At 42.4% G+C, this 21,412-nt stretch overlaps 1 protein-coding gene across 1 annotated transcript in view; it reads left to right on the top strand.

Moving 5' to 3' along the window:
* The window catches only part of LOC146572014 (venom factor-like), a 38,890-nt gene extending 18,540 nt beyond the window's left edge, over positions 1–20,350 (top strand). The window contains exons 23-44 of the mRNA XM_085276028.1: positions 362–501; positions 583–792; positions 898–958; positions 2,408–2,491; positions 2,576–2,779; positions 3,001–3,076; positions 3,339–3,501; positions 8,481–8,594; positions 8,680–8,830; positions 9,430–9,593; positions 9,703–9,855; positions 10,010–10,069; positions 10,201–10,291; positions 13,095–13,146; positions 13,473–13,560; positions 13,975–14,064; positions 14,220–14,325; positions 14,576–14,665; positions 14,760–14,843; positions 17,067–17,147; positions 17,328–17,475; positions 17,629–20,350. Of these exons, the coding sequence (XP_085132154.1) occupies positions 362–501; positions 583–792; positions 898–958; positions 2,408–2,491; positions 2,576–2,779; positions 3,001–3,076; positions 3,339–3,501; positions 8,481–8,594; positions 8,680–8,830; positions 9,430–9,593; positions 9,703–9,855; positions 10,010–10,069; positions 10,201–10,291; positions 13,095–13,146; positions 13,473–13,560; positions 13,975–14,064; positions 14,220–14,325; positions 14,576–14,665; positions 14,760–14,843; positions 17,067–17,147; positions 17,328–17,475; positions 17,629–17,773 (2,555 nt within the window). The 3' untranslated portion in view covers positions 17,774–20,350. The remainder of the gene's footprint in view (positions 1–361; positions 502–582; positions 793–897; positions 959–2,407; positions 2,492–2,575; positions 2,780–3,000; positions 3,077–3,338; positions 3,502–8,480; positions 8,595–8,679; positions 8,831–9,429; positions 9,594–9,702; positions 9,856–10,009; positions 10,070–10,200; positions 10,292–13,094; positions 13,147–13,472; positions 13,561–13,974; positions 14,065–14,219; positions 14,326–14,575; positions 14,666–14,759; positions 14,844–17,066; positions 17,148–17,327; positions 17,476–17,628) is intronic.
* The last annotated feature ends 1,062 nt before the right edge of the window (positions 20,351–21,412 follow it).

Below are 21,412 nucleotides of genomic sequence, written 5' to 3'. Positions count from 1 at the left end.
TATTAATAAGAAATATCGTGTCCTGGCAACAATCAAAAATTAACCCAATTCTTAAATTAACCATTTTAAAAAAATACGTTTTGCTTTTCTATGTTTAACTAAAAGTTAAGGACAACGTTTTTCACATTCTGTCAACCACCAATTTCTCAGAGCAAAAGAAAATAATATACTTTCACACTTGGCAACAGAGTGAATGTGCTCTACCTCCATCACCTCCAGGTGAAAACAAACAGTGGCAAACAATGCTCCACGATTAAAAGTTTCCAAACTATCCTGTTTTCTATCATCAACCCGAATGATAGAGAAATTGTCAGAATCCTAATCCCTCACAGACGTTTTTCACCATCTTGTGAATCTGCAGGTTTCTGTGTTGCGGAGCCCTACAACTTCAGAGCGTGGAAACGTTTCTTTGTGGAGCTGAAGCTGCCATATTCAGTGGCGAGACACGAACAGGTTGAAATAAAAGCTGTGGTCCATAACTACGGCTCTGAGGAACTACATGTAAGATTATTGACTTACTTTTACTCTTTCTCATAAATTACCAGCTTCTTCTTCTGTAACGGCTGATCGCTTTCTGCTCAGGTCAGGGTGGTGCTCATGAAGACTGAAGGCATATGCAGCATTGCTTTCAAGGACAGACACACACAGGAAGTGACAGTGCCAGCTGGCTCTTCGATAGCTGTGCCCTACACCATTGTACCGCTGGTGGTGGGAAAACATCCCTTGGAGGTGATGGTGCTCGGGAGAGACATGACGGGAGGAGACCGTATCCAGAAGCTTTTACGGGTAGTGGTAAGTGACTGTGTGATGAAACTGGCATTTTCTGTGTGCTTAGAAGATAATTAATAAGTAACACATATCTTCTTGAATCAAAACCTTTTTTCCTGATACAAACAGCTCGATGGAGTGCAGAAGACTGAAGTTTGGAGTGTGGTGTTGAACCCATCCGCTGAGGGGGGTAAGTAGATGAGTAAGCAGTGAGGTATGATAATGTGTCATTCCCTATTTTATGACCACAGTTCCCAAAAGGTTGTGACAAATATGTAAAATGTAAATAATAACAGAATGTAATGACTTGAAAATCTCATAGATGCATATTCACAATAGAGTTATAATAAGAACATCGAATGTTTAAAATGACACACTTTAGTACTTCATGGAAAATTAGCTCATTTTGAATTTAATGGCAGAAGCACAGTTCAAAAAAAGTGGGAAAAGTATGTGGTACTAAACAAAACAGCTGGAGGAACAGCTGGAGACTAACTGGGTTTATTGGTAGCAGCTCAGTAACATGAATAGTTCTAAAACGAACAGATTAGGAGGGCGGAGGCTCACCGAGTTCACAAACTGAGTCTAAAAATTGCAGAAAAATTTTGCTCTAGTATCCCTCATTTATTTATCATCAGTTATCATACATAACATCATCTAAAAAAAGAATCTCTCTGCGTGCAAGGGGGCAGGGTTGAAAAATTGGGTGCCCTTGATCTTTAGACTCTCAGACAGCACTGCAGTAATAACTGGCATGTGATCAGTCCCCGAACTCACTGTCTGTGAATACATTTAGCTATCCACACATACTAGTTCCTGCCTCATCTTCTCTGTGCCAAACCTCATTCAAAAGAGACTCGATTTCTATAACTGCTTTGATTCTGATTCACAAGGTCCCGATTTGATTTGACTCAGACAGTCAGAAATGTTATAATTCTGATCATTTATCAGGACATATCCATGTTTTTATAATTAGCCTATGTATAAAAACAAAGCTGACACTAGCTGTTTGGTGGTTGTTGAAATAGTTTTGGGAGCGATTTCTAAAACTAAAATCGATTTGAATCAGGAAAATCGATTCTTTAAACCCACAACTACTTTTAACCACACGTGAAACAAAAAATCCAACACCCAGGACACCCGTTGAACAGCTAGGGTCTGGGATAGACTGAAAAACTCTCCAAAGAGAGGTGCCATCGTTTGGCATTGGGGTTGTTGGTCAGGCCATGTGGATCCCAGCATTGCAGACTGTTATTTCGGATGTAGAACGGGAAAACATTCCTCTCCCAAAAGTTCAGCAACTGGTCTCCTCAGTTACCAGACTTTTACAGACTGTAGTTAAAAGAAGAGGGGATGCTACATAGCGATAAATACAGCCCTGTCCTGTATTGTGTTGCAGCCATCAAATTCAAAATGAAATAACAATTTTCTTAAAATGGTGCATTTTCACATTTGATATTTTCTATTATGAATAAAATGTGGTTTTGTGACATTTGCAAATCTTTGCATTCTGTTTTTATTTAGATTTTATGGAACTGGGTCTAAAGTTTACCAAAGTTATGAGGTTTCACATTTATATCTGCTCCCTTTGAGTTTCTTCATTTTTAATTCGGTGTCAATATGTTTGCATCCAAAACAGGAACGCAGACAGTCCGTGTTGGAAAGATTGAACTGGAGTCAGTAGTGCCAAACTCTCAACCTGAGTCATTGATCAATGTCAGAGGTCAGTAACTGTCAGAGTGGTGAGAAGGATCAAAAATGAAACCAAGAAGGAGGCTTGTTCATGAAACTTCTTTTTCCCTACTAGGCAGCGTGTTAGCAGACAGTATTGAGAACTCCATCAACGAGGACTCTCTGGGATCTCTGATCAGGATGCCTGGTGGCTGTGTGGAGCAGAACCTAGCCTCCATTACTCTGCCCCTCATTGCCACCCTCTACTTAGACCGAACTGACAACTGGGAGAGCGTAGGCGTGCAGCGCAGAGCAGAGGCTCTCCAGTACATCAAGAGAGGTGAGACGAAAGCAAAAAGCGAAGAACAAAAAAGAAGGAAAGGGGGATTTACTGTTTTTATTATTTTCTATGGCTTAATTCTACAATAAAAGCTGAGGTTTGCAAAAGAAATCTAAAACCAGTTTGCAAAAAACTTTCTAAGCACAAAAGGCTGGAATATGAACACCTAGTTATTGTCTATGTCTTTGTGGTTAAAACAGGAAATTCTTTTGTGTTTTCAGGCTATGACAATCAGCTGGCATACAGAAGGCGTGACGGCTCTTACCCGCCCTACAGGAGGGAAGGAGCGAGTACCTGGTACTGACGAATCCTTACATTCTTAGAGCTTTCAAGTATTTCAGTTTTGACAACACTAAAATATTATTTTTATTAGTCTTTGCGGTAGTGATTTTCCAACTTACATGTGTCACATAACAAAAACAATACATGTTTATTTCAGTTTTACTGTGCTAAACTGTACAGAAGTGAGTCAGTGAGGAAAATCAGTTTGAGATTCATAAATAGATAAAATTTATTCTGTTAGATAAATCATATATATGACATAGATTGTGATTGACAGGATCACAGCATATGTGGTAAAGGTGTTCTCCATGGCTCACTCCATCATGGGCATTGAGAAGCAACAAGTGTGCGACCCTCTGGTCTACCTGGTGATGAACAAACTCAGAGAAAATAAAGGAATGTATGTAGAGGACAACCCAGTTTACAGCACTACCATGACGGTGAGAAACACATGCACGTATACAGCCACACACTCACACTGTGAGGTTGGTAATCTATGTGGTTTCCACTCAAAGAGAGAAAAGTTTTCATTTCCTGGTCCTTGTATTGTTTCTCTTGTAAACTACACGTCTTCACGAGCATAACCTCTCAGCCTGAACACACGACTGAAAATCAGATGTGAAAAAGGACAAATTTATTCAGTGCAGCCACAGAAATGTAGAATTTATGGAGTGCGACAGAATAAATAAAAACTTTAATTGCAATAAATGTGTGTGGTGGGGCGTGGTTTGCGGTGCCTTGCGGACGCACCTGCACGGCATCCGCAATCACGCCGGCCGTGTTAAAACACGGGGACTCAGGGGTTGGTGTGTGTGTGATGTGGCGTGAATAAGGCACGGCGGGACCACGGAGCAACGTTCAGAGCCAACTTTATTTAATTCACGCCACACCACACACACCAACCCCTGAGTCCCCGTGTTTTAACACGGCCGGCGTGATTGCGGATGCCGTGCAGGTGCGTCCGCAAGGCACCGCAAACCACGCCCCACCACATACCCCCATCGCCCGATTGAGGCCGGGGAGCAATCTGGCCGAACCTACTCCCCCCCCCGCGAACTGGGGCGAGACTCGGCCCAAAACATCGGCGCCCCAGCCCAAGCGACGGGGAAGCGTCCATTCTGGTGGCCGCCCGCGCATCCAGCGGCAACGGCGAAGCTGGTCCGGAGGTCGGCCGCGTAGCAAACGGACACGGCCCCACAGGCATGGCTGTGAGCTCCTGTACACAGGCGGCTGGGCAGACGTCAGGCGCGCAGAATCGACTGGTGGCAGCGAGGCTGGACTAGCCAGCCCGCCGACCCCCGGCTTAGCGGGGCTATCCCGCTCCTCTGCCTCCAACTCCGGCTGCGCAGGCTGCTCTGGAGCAGGGACCTCCGTCTCCTCGCACGGCTGCTCCGCCTCCGCCACTCCCGTTTGGAGCGGCTCCCCGCACTGCGCCTCCGCCTCCAGCAGGCACAGCCCCTCGTCCACCTCTGGGTGGAGCGACTCCTCTTCCTCCGGCAGGTGTAGCCCCTCGCCCGCCTCGTCCTCCGCCTCCGATTGGAGCGGCTCCTCCACCGCTCCCGGCAGGAGCAGCCCTTCACCCGGCTGCTCCTCCTCCTCCGGCAGGCTCGGACCCCCGCGTGACTCGTCCACCACCTCCGGCTGCCGAGGTGCCCCACACGGCTCCTCCACCGCTTCACTGTCCTCGGGACACACTTGTGGGGGTGGCGCCCAGGCCCAGAGCAGCGCCACCAGCTCCCCAATCCTTTCCAGGTGGCGCTCGGACCGGTCCTGCAGCTCTTCCTGCTGGCGACGCACCTCCGCCGCCTGCTCCCGCTGGGCGGCCGCCATTTCGGCCACCCTCCGGGCCAGCTCCTCCATTCCCTGACTCCGATACGGACCCGCCGTGCTGCCTCCTGGGTTTCGGCACCAATGTGGCGTGAATAAGGCACGGCGGGACCACGGAGCAACGTTCAGAGCCAACTTTATTTAATTCACGTCACACCACACACACACCAACCCCTGAGTCCCAGTGTTTTAACACGGCCGGCGTGATTGCGGATGCCGTGCAGGTGCGTCCGCACGGCACCGCAAACCACGCCCCACCACAATGTGTAATAACAAAATAAGCTGTTTCATTATGATAGCTATTACAGCTAAGTTTATCAAATTTAAACCATTCAGACAAACTGTAACTTGGAAAATAAACATCAGTCTATTGATCCGTCCATCCGTCCGTCTGTCTTGTGGGCAGTCGTCTAAGCAGAGAAGCCCAGACGTTCTTTCTTTCAGTCATGACCCAGAGCTCATGACCAGATGGCACAACAGGTTAGATATCCATCCTCCCACAGTGCTCCCTACATGATCCCCTAAGAGACACGGTTGATGCCTTCTCCAAGAAGATGTAGACTGGTTGGGCAGAATCCCTTATCCTTTACAGATTAAAGAGCTGTTCTTGTGATCCATAACCCAGGCAAAAACTATATTGTTCCCTCTGAATCTGAGATTCAACCACAGCGTGGACTCTCCTATGGAGAACTGGGAGTCAATCCACCAACCTTCTGATTGGTAGATGGCCTGTTGTACCATCGCTTACACCTGTAAATGTGAGTGTTAATTGTTGTCTGAATCTGTACTGTCGGTAGGATATATGGGCTCAGATTGTGGTCATAAATATTTTGTACTTGTAAATCAGGATTTGTATGTGTAAAAAGAATTTGTGTGTGCGTAAAAAACATTTGTGTGTGGACTTAGCCAAAAAATACGTGTGAAACTCTGCACTCAAGTTTCAAGTTACAAGTACAAATTTTGACCCTATTTTTCTTCCTTTCATCTGATTGGCCAATGTCAAAGTCAAATATCAACTTTATTTGTCGATTCTGCCACATGTACAGGACATACAGAGAATAGAAATTGCGTTACTCTCAATCCCTAGATAAATAGCAAATGAACATTTAAATATATTTAAATATAAAAGTGATTAAAAATGCAAGTAAAATAATTAAAAAGTAAAAATTTAAATAAATACAATTTTACATATAACAAGAAAGCTATACAATATACAATATAATGGGTAAGTGACATTGAGTGTAAACCAGGCAGAGTAGTGCAAATAGGCAAATAGTGCAAATGGAGATTTAGTAATGTACGGTAAGAGAAAGTGTAACAACAAAGTCTTATGAGGTAATGGCAGTCCAATGCTCCACAAAGTGACTGGTAACTGGTGCAGGCCAGTGAGTGAGTCAGAGAGTGTGTGTGTTTGTGTGTGTGTGACAGAGTTCAGTGAGACCGTGGAGGAGAGAGGGGAGAGGGGGCAGAATCGGGAGGGAGTTAAGCTTCCTGACAGCCTGATGGATGAAGCTGTCCTTCAGCCTGCTGGTCCTGGCCTGGAGACTCCGCAGTCTCCTCCCCAACGGCAGCAGCTTGAAGAAGCTTTGCATTGGGTGCGTGGGATCAGCCGCTATGCAAAGGGCTTTTTTAGTGAGACGGGTGCTGTAAATGTCCTGGAGGGAGGGGAGAGAGACACCATGTCATGTCAATCACAAATTTAACAATCCAATCGGAGAACAGATGGGTTTGGCTATTGGAGGGGTGCTTTATAGAGCTGCTTTATGGTCCTTTCACATTGTACAAAATATTTATGACCACAATTTGAGCCCATAAGGATAGATGGATAAAATACAAATATGAAGTAAAAACTACACCTTTCAAAATGATTGCTTTATTATTCAATCACAACTTCCAAGACTAACAAAATCAAATCAATAAACTGAAAAGAAAGAGATTATTATGAAAGTAGAATATAAATACAACAAAAAGGCCCAGTCTTTATAATCCTTTTGTCTGCTGATGAACAACAGAAAAAGCACGCTGTCATGTAGCATGCCACTATTTTCTGATGACATATTTTCTTTCTTTAACTTTAAGCATTTGTACATTTTTAAAATCTAACAAACAACTTTATTTAACTCATTTAAAATAGTTTCCATTATTTTAGACACTTTATTCAGTGATTAAAATTCTAAATAATCAAATACTTGAATTATTCCGATGGTTTTACAGTTTTTTACAGACGCTAGGACACATTTCTCAATACTTAGGTCACTTTTGCAAAACACTTCACACAATCCTCCTAACTGACCGTCAGCTTGGCAAAGCAGTTCATTTCACATTCAAAATGCACTACAACTACCAAAACACTTCATTCAGGTCTCAAATAAACTCATTCTTCCAGAACACTAGCAAAGGTTGACAGCCGACAAACACACTTTGTCACCCACAAAACAATGACCTAAAAAACACTAACAACATGTAGCATTACACAGTGTTTACTTGTGTAAAACAAGGACACATCTCTGTTTATAATTTCAATATATGTTACTGGAATGAATCAGACATCATGCAGAATTCGTTAATATTTGTTTATGTATTTTTTATTTTTTTGCACTAAGTAATCCCAAAATACAAGAATTTGTATACACACCATCCACTGATACACATACAATAGTAATGCTAATCTACTCGGTCTTCTCCATTTGGCCACAGGTTCTCATCCACATCACATCTTATGTCATCTAGGGCAACACACCTAGGAAAGAATCTTCTGGCATGCCAGAATTGAAGGAGTTGAAAAATTGAAGGAGTAACACCTGTGTAGATGTTCATCTACAATGAGAACAAGCTGTGGCTGGTTAAACTGCATTTTTAGATTTAAAATATGTTTCAATAAAATATTGTTGTTGAATTTTGCTGTCTTTTCAAGTTTTGCATTGTGTTATTGTTTTGGCCATAAGTTTAACAGTTTTGAAAACAGTATGTAAGCACATGCAAAATGTCCTGTCCGTACAAAGCTTTTTGGCAGTTGTTGTGTCTGAGTGAGAAGATGATTCATTAAATTTGAGAGATGTAGTCATTGAATGCATTTTGTGCCAAAACAATGATAACTGGTCCTCAGTTTAGCCCACATAGACTTCTGTTGTGCTCACTGTGTGAGGAGTTTTGCAAACGTGACCTAAGTATTGAGAAATGTGTCCTAGCGTCTGTAAAAAACTGTAATACAAAATTACAAGGCATGGGAGAAAGAGATGATGAAGGTCTCAAATACTGAATAACCCCTTAAAAAGTTTCTAGTTCAGAAGGTAGAGCAGGTCCCGTACTAACTGAATGGTTGTTGGTGGACTGTTCCAGTCTGCATGCAATTTGCACAGTATCCTTCGGAAAGATACTGAGTTCCTCTGATGCGTTCATCGGATCATCACTGTTAGATTATATCATCGACAAATATTAGATAGAAGTTCTTTGGGTAATGTTGTCTAAGCTCCTTGAGTGCTCAGTAGGAAAGAAAAGTGCTATAAAGGAACCAGGAAATTTACTTTAGGTGCTTTCTGCCCAAAATCTTTGATAACTGCGATAAAGCCCTTCTCCCTCTCATCGCCTCTAGGGCGGTCTCCGTGGCGATGACCCAGAGATAACACTTACCGCCTTTGTCCACATCGCACTAGCTGAGGCCAAGCAGGCAGGGATCACCTGCGTCATTCCTGGTTTGGAGATGGAGGTAAGTTACAAGCAGCAATGTCTCTTTAACACTTGTTGTAATTGTAATTATACTAACCCATCATCTACCCACTCATGTGGTATAGAATGCCATGGGTAAGACGACACAGTACTTGACCAATGCACTGACTAGAAATGGGAGGAGACCGTACACCGTGGCCATCACCTCTTATGCTCTGGCTCTTGTGGGGGCACCTCACAATGTTCATCAACCGTTACTCGAAGCTGCAGCCCGAGGTATCCTCAATCAGAATGATTATAGTTCTGTTTTTTAATTTGATTTGTTTTGTTTTCTTGTTTTCATTTGAGTTACCAGAGTAAATGTACCTTAAGCAACTAAAACTTGCTTAAAGTCCTGGTTTATCATCATGCAAAGCATCAGTAAAACAAAAAGCCTGGTTCTGCTGGAGGTTTCTGCCTGTTAAAAGGGAGTTTTCCTTCCCACTGTCGCCAAATCACTCCTAGGGAGTCATCTGGCTGTTTTCTGTGTATTATTATAAGGTATTCACCTGAAAATAAAACACACCTTAAAGGAACTGTTGTGGTTTAGTGCTACATAAATAAAATACAATATAATTGAATTTAACTCATTTCTGTCTACTAGCAGGATTCTGTTTACTTGCTATATCGTTGATATTGTCATATAACACTATTTTTCAATCACGTAAAAGTTTGTACTGATGTTATGGCAGACAGTATGGTATGACATAGCCCTAATCACTGCACTTTTGCTGTACGGACTAAAGCTGTGTGCTCTTAAAGCCGGCATTCAAATAGTATCGAAAAGCCACTGAGGATAAGTGTAAAACATCCCTCTAATTCTGTCGCTGCTGCAGGTGGCAGCCACTGGCCTGACAGGGAAAACCACTTCTTCACCTTGGAGGCGACCGGCTATGCCCTGCTGGCTCTTATTAAGTTGGGTCACATGGAGGAAGCAGCAGCAGCCTTTAAATGGCTGAACAGCCAGCGAAGAAGAGGAGGCGGCTTTGGCTCTACTCAGGTCAGTTAAAGGATATTTAGATTTATTTCACTTGTTGATATTATATTTCATGCCAGATTTAATTGTCAGAAGGCTGCCAGTTAGGTTTTTTCGTTCTCTACTCTTCCAGTCCACCATGGTGGTGCTTCAGGCATTGTCAGAGTATATGATCAAGAGACCTCCTGATGACCTCAGTCTGAATGTAGACATCAGGATCACTGGACGCAGAGACATCCGCTACCATTTTGACCCAAGGACAGCCTATGGCGCTCGCTCATCCAAGGTGAGAGACATTAAAAGAAATATAAACAGAATCCAGGCTTGTAGCGGAGTTTCGTAACTTTGAACTGTGATGATTTGGGATTTAAGAACATCACTGAGTGTAATAACATCATTATCCAATATTTTTCTTCTTCTGCGGTGCTTTTGTTGCACAGTTGCCTGCTAACCTTGATTTGGAAGTCAGAGCTCAAGGAAACGGACAGGGAATACTTGAGGTATAAATGCACTGAATGATTATTAATAAAACTCATTAGAGATAATTAAATTAAATAGTAGGACAGTACCTATATTTGGCTGTACAATCGTTTTTGACTGATCGATTTCTCTTCCTGAAATTTGACCCAAGGTTGTGACCCATTATAACCAGCTGCATGAGGTGGATGAGAAAATGCCCTGCCAGCACTTTGAGCTCAGTGTTGCTGTTGAAGAGTCCCAGGGTAACTCCATTTATATGTCTCAAATACAGCAGATAAAATAAGTGTTGAATGTGTCACCAATTTAACTAAATGTATCTCTAAAGGTGCAATTGACATCTACACATGCAAAGAAATCAAATGATGTTACGCGTTATAATGCGAAATGACACAGGGGAAAAATACTGAACAAAAAGTGGAGGTACTAAAAGGCACCAGCTGAAATCTGTTAGTAATTAGGAACTAATCATGCCACTTATTGCAAATTAATATCAGCTGGTTCAGTCCTGGCTGATGGTCTATAAAAAGGTGTCTCGTTACCAAGGTGTCACACAAGAAACATCTCATGATGGGTTAAAACAATATGAGGCTGTCACAACCTTATTGTTGGAAAACATACTGATGGCATTGGTCACAGAAGAGTTTCTAAACTACTGAAGAATGCAGTCACCACTTCACAACAAACCGGCCAGGACCAGATCTTCCCTGCAAGATTTCAGACAGAGGAGTGAAAAGTATTCAGAAGAGTTGTCTAAAAGCCAAGGAGGACTTACAGAGACCTACAGAAAAAAGAAAATCGGTCAACCACCATGGCCTGCATGAACACTCACCATGCAACACTCAATTTCTGAAGAAAAAGCATGTTGAATTCAAAGTTGCTGAACAGCATTTAGACAAGCCTGTGATATACTGGGAGACTATAGTGTGGTCAAAACTGACCTTTGACACCATAATACACACAATGTTACGAGGTCAAAGGGCACTGCATATTTTCAGAGGAAAAAGAAAGCACCAAAAGCACCATACCAACAATGAAGCTTGGAATTGGGAACATCATGGTGTGGGCTGTTTTTCTGCATACGGCACTGGCACACTTCATGTAATTTCAGGAAGGATGAATGGAAATCGAACACAGACATATTCTAGGTCTGACCAGCTGTCTCAGCTGTGGGCAAAAGATGACAACTAATACAATTCTGACATAATTTATTAGTACAATGATCAAAAAAATGAAGAGATACACAGTCCAGCGCCCCGCTTGCTAAAGGTATAAAACACACCAGTTGAAGGCGCGAGCCTGCGATGGCACAAGTCAGTTGCACTTTACATGCCAACTACTTAACTGGGATTAGTAGTTGTCCTTCAAGACCCACCCTGTAAGTAGAAGGCTGGTAATTACTCCAACCTCAGCAACCCAACTCTGCCTTTAGGCTGTGGCATATAGTAGGTCCTGGCCTGCACAGAGACACACAATATCACCCCATCTTCATTATACAATTCACAGAGCAGCACACTATCCACCATCAACATATTTAAATCAAGTCATCTTAGTTCTGGCCATATAACATACCTCAGAGACAAAATATCACAGCAGTGTTTGTAGTGTGGGCCTTCAATTAATCCAACCCCATCACAGCCATTGGCTCACAGCAAATGTGACACATAAAATCACACGAAACCAGTGCCAACTTCACACAACAAACAATGAGATGAATTATACAGCTAACATTAGACCAATATGTTACAGAAACATGTACTATAACACTGTTGATAAAAATCTGCAGCCCTCCACCAGGATTATGATGATGAAACGAGGGTGGATGTTTCAGCAAGGCAATCGTCCCAAACACAGCCAAGGAAACTCTCAGCTGGTTTCTCAGCCAATCACCTGACCTGAATCCAGCTGAGAAATCTACTGAACGAGTTCAGAGAAGGAGCCCACAGAGACCTCAGGATTTGAAGACTGTTTGTGTGGAAAAATGAAACAAATCACACCTGACCACTGCATGTGACTAGCGTGTCCATTCGGGAGGCGTCTTGAAGCTCTCATCACCAACAAAGAATTTTGTTTGAGGCATTAAATACATGTCAGTTGGTGTGTTGGGATGTTACTGACATGTGGCGATAATTTCATGTCAATGAAAGGGTCAAACAATGATGAAACACATTTCAGCACGTTTCATTTCCTTGATATTTTGAAATAAGATAAAACAGGACTTAGTTCAAAAGATACAAATTTAACTTTTCTTAAATAACTGTAAACTACAAGCCTGCCGTAACACAAACATGTTATTTGTTTAATGTTTTAATGGAATCTGGAGTGTATGTTATATATGTCATTACTGGTACAGAAAGAATTCAAATTGTACAGTAGCTTTTAGGTGGGAAAAGAGAGCTGTTACTGGAGAATCAGCTTTAAACAGTCAGTCATCAACAGATCGAGGTTTCACATAAAAACAAAGAAGGAAACTCCTCTCAGGCTGGTGTGTGGTCAGAGTTTGATTTTAAGGTGTACGTGGGCTGGAGAAGATTTTTGAAAATCTCTCTATTCTTAATTTTGGGAATGGCTGAAATACCATTTAAAATACTGATGTATGTACATTAATACAAACATCATAGGCCCCAAGGAGGACCATTTATGTGGCTTTTTAAAAAATAATTTTAAAACTTTCTACTTTCTTCGGTCGTTGCTGTGCTTTTTTTGGAAGTCGAATTTCCCAGAGGAACCCACCCGAGGGATTAATAAAGTTCTATCTTATCTTATCTTATATGAAAGATCCCCAGTTCAAGACCTGGAGGGGACACAAACCCTACCTTGGGAGGTAAAAGCCAGTGTGCTAGTAAATGGGAGGTTTCAATCATGAACGGCATGTAGTGTGAAATCAAACATCTGATTTTTTTTTTTTTAAAAACAGTAGAAAAGACAGCAACTGCAATATGACAAACATATACATAAAAAAACTATCAATACATATACACACCAAGTATCTTCAGCAAGCTTTATGGATTACATATTTAATAACACTTTTCCTCCATCTCATAACAGAAAAGCCTCCAGCAGATGTAGAAAAGTCCTATCAGATCACCATCAAAGTGAGGTAAGATACAATTACTTGCTAAATTTTAGAGAATAAGAAAAAAAAGTGTATTTTTATATCTTTTACTTCATACAAAGTGTAGCAAACAGCAAAAACAGTCAACTTTTTAATATGGGACGACCACATTTTTAAACAAAAACTGCCAAATGTGAGTCTGTCTGACCGTAATAAATTTTCTTTGAACATTTGGTCCACTGAATGTGAGTTATTGATCCAGCGATTCAGAACAGCTGCTCACATTTCTCATGAGGTTAATCAGATCATTTGGGTCCTTTCAGATTTAGATTTCATATCCTTTGCCAGTGCTTTCTGCTTTTCTTTCGCAGGGCTTTAGGACCCAGAGACGTCAGGATGGTGGTTCTTGACATCAGTTTGCCCACTGGCTTCACCCCAGAAAACTCAGACCTGGAGATGGTAATCAGCCTCTAGGCCAGTGCTTCAAAAATCTGAAACAAAGCTTTCATGGCTAAGAAATGATCCAAGTTTAGTTTTAGCTTTCTTACACAGAGTAAACCTGAATTTATTTTACATCTATTTTATTTTGTTTTATTCAAACTTTTTTCTGTGCGTGTTGTGAAAAAGTTAAGCTGCAAGCTCAGTTTTCTTTACTGTAATTTATCAGTATCACACCAAAAAGCACACCTCAGCTCACTTGTTTGACCCCTGCATCACCTAAGGCTGTAATGGGTTTAACATATTTCGGTAATAAATACAGCATTGCATTGTGAATTTACACTTTAAATACAATTCTATAGAATGTTTTCTACACGGCAGCATTTTATTTCTGTTTAAATTGAACTAATAAATTCTGAACATGTTTGTCTCTAGTTGTCCAACTCAGTGGATCATTACATCAACAACTTCCAGATAGTAGATAACCTGAGTGACAGGGGATCCCTGATCATCCACCTGTTTAAGGTAACTGTGCTGTAGACCACTGTCTCATTTATTGGATTACAGGAAGAAAGAGTATGAGGAGTTAAAATCTGTCCAGTTTAAGTCAGTTTTATGTACCATTTTTAAGAAGTATGTCTTATAACATTCCCCCTGCTCTGCATTGTTTCTCTTTGTAGGTTTCTCACAAAGAGCCTGAGATCCTAATATTCAGACTCCAGCAGACCTTCAAAGTTGGCCTCCTGCAGCCATCCTCAGTGACTGTTTACGAGTATTACAACCCAGGTTGGGAAATACAGCTGTAGACATAAAAATCAGAGATTCTGCGATACAGTATTATAAGAAATACTTATAAAAGGAACGGCAGTTTAGCTCACTGGGATGAGCAGGTGACCATATGTTGCATGGCTGAGAGCAGCCAACCAAGTGGCCAAGTTGTACTGCATCCTTATATTTCGCATAAAACCAAGATAAATAAATAATAATAATAATAACATTAAAGCTTTTAGATTTCTCCCCTCTCACTTTGTCACAGACCGCCGCTGCAGTCGTACTTACACCCCCCGTGAGAACAAGGAGCAGCTCAGCCAGATCTGCAGAAACAACGTCTGCCGCTGCACACAGGGTAAAGTATGGGATTTGCAACAATGCATTAAAGGATGCGTGTATTTTTTTTCCACCTCTGCACATTTGACCTCCCGTGGTTTCAAAACCTCCAGGTGACTGCTGCATCTCCAAAGTGGACAGTGAAAACTTCCCCAGCAAAGAAAGAGAGACGTTTGCCTGCAAGAGCTTACACCATGGTACATGTGCTTTTACACTCCGGCGCCTTTAACATGCATGCCTGCACACTGGAGGCTTACACTTTTGCATGTTCATTGGCTGACTGCCATTCAAATGATTTAAAAATATTCAGATGTACGTTGTCAAAACTGCCGCTAGATGAAGAGATTAAGATTTTAATATTTATAGAAATAAAAGAAGCCACATTAAATGCCCTTATTCAAGCAGTAACAATGACATAAGCCCTGCAGCGAATCAGCTTTTAGAGTAGGAACAAATAATATGTTGTTTGAGTAATAAATGGAAGCATAATGTGAGCATTCACAGAAACTGTAATATTTAAAACATTGTAAAGAAAGTTTAGCTGATGGCACTATTGCTCTCCTGCTTTATTTTTCTCTCATTTACCATGTGGACCATGAATCGCTCATATAGCAACTCCCCAGGGCATCATACAGAATTTCAGTTTAGTATCTTACTGGAAAAGGGTGGGAAACTGTCACCTCCCCCTTTTGTTAGTAATGCTATTATTATTTTGTCGTGGAAACAGTTAGAATCAGAATCAGAATCAGAATGGGTTTATTGCCAGATGTTGAGGTTTACAACATTAGGAATTTGCTGCGGTGCTTCAGTGCAAACAATAAGAATTAAAGTGCTATGTAGAAAGAAAGATATGTGCATGAGATATACATGAGATATATACATGAGAATAAGAATTAAGAGTGCTACGTAGAAGGATATATACATGAGTGCAGGTGGTGATCAGTGCCAGACATGAGATGATGCAGTGACACAGCGTAGGGTCATGTGTGAGTGGCGGGGACAGTCATGTGGTTATTGTTCATGTGTCCAACAGCAGAGGGGAAGAAACTGTTCTTGTGGCGAGAGGTTCTGGTGCGAATGGACCGGAGCCTCCTGCCTGAGGGGAGCAGGTCAAACAGACTGTGTCCAGGGTGAGAAGGGTCAGCTGAGATCCGGGCTGCACGCCGCAATGTCCTGGAGGTGTACAGGTCCTGCAGAGATGGGAGTCTGCAGCCAATCACCTTCTCAGCAGAGCGCACAACACGCTGCAGTCTCTGTTTGTCCCTGATAGTGGCTCCAGCGTACCACACGGTGATGGAGGAGGTGAGGATGGACTCGATGATTGCAGTGTAGAATTGCATCATCGTCCGTGTTGGCAGGTTGAATTTCTTCAGCTGCCTCAGGAAGTACATCCTCTGCTGGGCTTTCTTGATGACGGAGGTGATGGTGGGCTCCCACTTCAGGTCCTGGGTGATGGTGGTACCCAGGAAGCGGAATGAGTCCACAGAGGTGATGGGGGTGTCAGTCAGGATGATGGGGGGGAGTGGGGCTGTGTGCTTCCTGAAGTCCACAATAATCTCCACTGTCTTCTGGGCATTCAGCACCAGGTTGTTGTGGCTGCACCAGGACACCAGACGTTCAACCTCCCTCCTGTAGGCAGACTCATCCCCGTCAGAGATGAGCCCAATGACGGTGGTGTCATCTGCGAACTTGATTAGCTTGACAGACTGGTGGGTGGAGGTGCAGCAGTTGGTGTACATGGAGAAGAGCAGAGGAGAAAGAACACAGCCCTGAGGGGAGCCGGTGCTGATGGTCCGGGAGTCCGAGACATTCTTCCCCAGCCTCACGTGCTGCTTCCTGTCCGTCAGGAAGTCAGTGATCCACCGGCAGATGGGATCAGGTACATTCATCTGGGAAAGCTTGCCTCGGAGATGGTCTGGAAGGATGGTGTTGAAGGCAGAGCTGAAGTCCACAAACAGGATCCTGGCGTAGGTTCCTGGGGAGTCCAGATGCTGCAGGATGAAGTGTAGGGCCATGTTGATGGCGTCGTCTACAGACCTGTTGGCTCTATATGCAAACTGCAGGGGGTCCAGGAGGGGGGCCGTGAGGGTCTTGAGATGGGAGAGAACTAGGCGCTCAAATGACTTCATGACCACAGATGTCAGAGCCACGGGTCTGTAGTCATTTAGTCCAGTGATCCTAGGTTTCTTGGGGACAGGGATTATGGTAGAGGACTTGAAGCAGGCAGGCACATGACATGCCTGCAGTGAGGAGTTGAAGATGCCAGAAAACACTGGGGCCAGCTCGTTTGCACAGTGTCTGAGGGTGGCAGGAGAATATACTATTAATATATGGAAACAGTGCCTCACCCATTTAAGAGTCCGATTAATTTTACAGTAATTTGCTCATGATGCTCAGGTTTGGTTGCTACTGTGTTTTAGTTTTCCAGGTGAAGGTGCTGAATGTCATCCAGAGTTACTACGACAAATATGAGATGGAGATCACACAAGTTATCAAACTGGGTGAGTCCTAGTAGTGACTGGCTTTCACCTCTCAGTCTTTTCAGTGTGAGCAATGGAGGAATGATGTGGTCCAGTTAACTTTTTCATTATTTGGTGACCCCATTTATGAAGTGCTGCTTGTGCATTCTTGTAACTCAAAGACAAATGAAGGCTTATTATATTTGTTCTTCTCCCACTCAGGTCTGGAGGGTGGAGTTGGAGCGGGTCAGACGAGGATCTTCATGTCTCACGGAGGTTGCAGAGATGGACTAGACTTGAAGCAGGGCTCCCAATACCTCATCATTGGCCCCAAGGACGACCAGTGGAATGTTGATACTGAAACCAACAAGTGAGCAGAACAGGAAAAATAAATGCTTACAAATAATTTTGTGTTGATTCAAATACGGAACTATGACAGGACAAGTTTACTATGAGACACTTGGGTGCTCTTACTTGTTAACTTGCCATCTGTCTTTCTTTCTTTTTTCATTTTGTGTGTCAGGTTCATCTACGTGTTGGGGAAGGACACCTGGGTGGAGCGCTGGCCTTCACCCGCAGAGTGCTCCAGCCATCCCAGCCTGCAAGCTAAATGCAGGAGTCTAAGCGACACTGCCAACGAACTGTCGGTCAACGCCTGCAGGCTGTAGAGGTGTCAGGGCAGCTGTCGCACACAATTTTGTGGCAAAAAAAAAAAAGGAAATCATTTTGTATGCTCAACTTACTGTGTACTCCTGATAAATTCTTTCAATCTATATTTAGTTTTCTCTGTGAAAAGGGAAGTGAGAGTCTTGCCAGTTACCATAACTTTGAACAAGAATGAAGAAGTATAAACCGCAGAGAGAGATGTGTAATTATTCTTTGTTTTGAATATTTGTCACACTTACATGTTTGAGATCAACTTAATTTTTATGCTGGACAAAGAAAATACACGTAATTATAAAATGCATTTTTTTAAATTATCTTTTTATTAAGGGGTAAAAGGCTATTCAAACCTACCTGACCCTATTTGAAAACCCCATAAACTGTTTTTCACATTACTGTGGAGGAATTCTTTTGCTTACCCTTCTTTGCAGAATTGTTTAATTTAGCCACACTGGAAGTTTTTACGATCATGAATGGCCAATAAGTCCAATCCAAAGCATATTAATTGGCTTTAGGTCTGGACTTTCATTATGCCATCACTTTCTGGTCTGCTGTGGGTCATTGCTACATGACCAAACTTAGCTTGTGTTTTCAGGCACAAAATGATGGCTGGATTTTCTGGTAGAAAGCTGAAGCAGCAGAGCAGCCCAGACCGTCACACTAACACCACCATGTTTGACTGTTTTTATGATGTTGATTTATAACATGCTTTTAATTTGACACCAGATGTAACAGGATTCAAACCTTCCAAAAAGTTTAACTTTTGTCTCGTCAGTCCACACAATATTTTCCCTGGAGTCAGATGTTTTGTGGCAAATGTGAGACAAGTTATTGTGGCAGTGGTTTTCTTATTGGATCTCTGCCATGGATGCCATTTTTGTTCAGTCTCGTTCTTATTGTTGAACCACGAAATCTGACCATAACAGAGGAAAATTCAATTCAATTCAATTCAATTTTATTTATATAGCGCCAAATCACAACAAAAGTCGCCTCAAGGTGCTTCATAGATACAGAGAAAAACCCAACAATCATATGACCCCCTATGAGCAAGCACTTTGGCGACAGTGGGAAGGAAAAACTCCCTTTTAACAGGAAGAAATCTCCGGCAGAACCAGGCTCAGGGAGGGGCGGGGCCATCTGCTGCGAAGAAAGACAGGATAAAGACATGTTGTGGAAGAGAGACAGAGGTTAATAACAGATATGATTGAATGCAGAGAGGTCTGTTAATACATAGTGAGTGAGAAAGGTGACTGGAAAGGAAAAACTCAATGCATCATGGGAATCCCCGGCAGCCTACGTCTATTGCAGCATAACTAAGGGAGGATTCAGGGTCACCTGGTCCAGCCCTAACTATATGCTTTAGCAAAAAGGAAAGTTTTAAGCCTAATCTTGAAAGTAGAGATAGTGTCTCTCTCCCGAATCCAAACTGGAAGCTGGTTCCACAGAAGAGGGGCCTGAAAACTGAAGGCTCTCCCTCCCATTCTACTTTTAAATACTCTAGGAACAACAAGTAGGCCTGCAGAGCGAGAGTGAAGTGCTCTAATAGGGTGATATGGTACTACAAGGTCATTAAGATAAGATGGGGCCTGATTATTTAAGACCTTGTATGTGAGGAGCACGATTTTGAATTCAATTCTGGATTTAACAGGAAGCCAATGAAGGGAAGCCAAAACAGGAGAAATATGCTCTCTCTTTCTAGTCCCTGTCAGGACTCTTGCTGCAGCATTTTGGATTAGCTGAAGGCTTTTCAGTGAGTTTTTAGGACATCCTGATAATAATGATTTGCAGTCGTCCAGCCTGGAAGTAATAAATGCATGAACTAGTTTTTCAGTGTCACTCTGAGACAGGATATTTCTAATTTTAGAGATGTTGCGCAAATGGAAGACCGCAGTCTTACATATTTGTTTAATATGTGCGTTGAAGGACATGTCCTGGTCAAAAATGATGTCTGGAGTTCTTCAGATGTTTCTCTGGGTTCTTTCATGATCTCCTGGATGAGTAGTCAGTGCACTCATGAAGTCATTTTAGCCTGCAACTCCTGGGAAGTTTCACCACTCTTCCCAGTTTCCTCTGTGTGTAGATAATGGTTTTCTCTGTGGTTCACTTGAGTCCCAAAGCCCTAGGCTTTGTAAAGCTTAACAAACCGATAGATATGAATGATTGTATTTTAAATCTGTCCTTGAATTTCTTTAGATGGTTTCTGACCTTCTTTGATCTTGTAGCCTACTTCACTTTGTCTGACAGATTCTATTTATATGATTTCTTGATTCAGTGCTCTTCTTGTTGGCTCTGACTTGGTAGATAACCGCATGAATGATGTTATTTTCACCTCTAAAGTTGTCTCGCTGTTTAACACAGATTAAGATCAATTTATCTTAAAGGACAAGCAAGTGCAGTGTAATGAAGGTGTGTGTGTGTGTGTGTGTGTGTGTGTGTGTGTGTGTGTGTGAATAAGACTTAAAATGTAAAAAGTCCTTTGAGAGATCAAAGTTGAGTACTGGTCCAACTTTTCTTTTTCAACGGTGGAATGTTTGTACGGCAAACATCTTTAATGACATAGAAAATAAACACATGAGAAACGAGTGGACCAGCTTGAATTATTACTTTCTCTGCATTTGACCCAGTCACTCAGTGGAGCCGTGGGCAGCCAATAAGCAGTGTGTAGGGATGGTACCTTGCTCAGGTGTACCTCAGGGTAGCCGCTCAGTGGATTCGAACCCCCAACTTTCCGATCACAGGGACGACCATTCTACCTACTGAGCTATCCCTGCCCTAATGCTGGTGGTTTGAGAAAAGGAATCAAAGTCAGTGGAGACAAGACAAAATACATGTATAAATGAGAGGGAGACGGGTGGAAAGGTGAACGTGCAAGAATCACAAAAGCAATAGTGAAGGTGGATGAATATGAACACCTGGGGTCAGCCATGAAATGAACACTGCACAATAGAGATGAAGAAGTGAGTGCAGGCCGGGTGGAGTAATTTGTGACAGATGAATAACAACAAGAGTGAAAGGGAAGATTAACAAGATAGTAATGAGACATGCTTGATGTGTGACTTAGAAACATGTCATGTTCGTTGTGGTGAAAGAAGAAAAGTGATGCATGCAGAGCAACAGGAAGTGATTTGTAACTTGTTTGTGCAATTTTCAATAAGACCACAGACATGATAACATGCACAGGCCTGCAGTAAAACCAGCGACTGTAGAAAACTCTCCACCGACGCTTATTTTAATACTTTTATCTTCATAATACAAGAACTAAATCCACTGTGGGATGTACCTGATTGCATTTTTATTTGTATTTGTGATTGCTGTCAGGAGCCATCACATCATGTGAACACACACACACACACACACACACACACACACACACACACACACACACACACACACACACACACACACACACACACAGATATATATAAACAGTTTGAATGAAATATTTGATTAAACATAATCTGTAATGATACATGAACGAGGCAGTAATGCACAGACACACACCTGCTCAGCAGTCATCATAGAACGGGGCTGGTTCATTTTTGTAATCTACATTAAACCAGCTGTGAATAACAAGGCTAAGTGCTCTTCAGTGTAAATATGGATGGACTGACGGGACACTAAGAGGACAAGAACAATACATCCAC

This window comes from Mchenga conophoros, linkage group LG6 (genome assembly GCF_057382185.1).
Source record: "Mchenga conophoros isolate Kocher_MC1m ecotype Shallow Benthic linkage group LG6, M_conophoros_male_GT1.1, whole genome shotgun sequence".
NCBI classification, from domain to species: domain Eukaryota; kingdom Metazoa; phylum Chordata; class Actinopteri; order Cichliformes; family Cichlidae; genus Mchenga; species Mchenga conophoros.
Note: the sequence above shows the minus strand (reverse complement) of the source record. Positions and strands in the feature narration are given on the sequence as shown.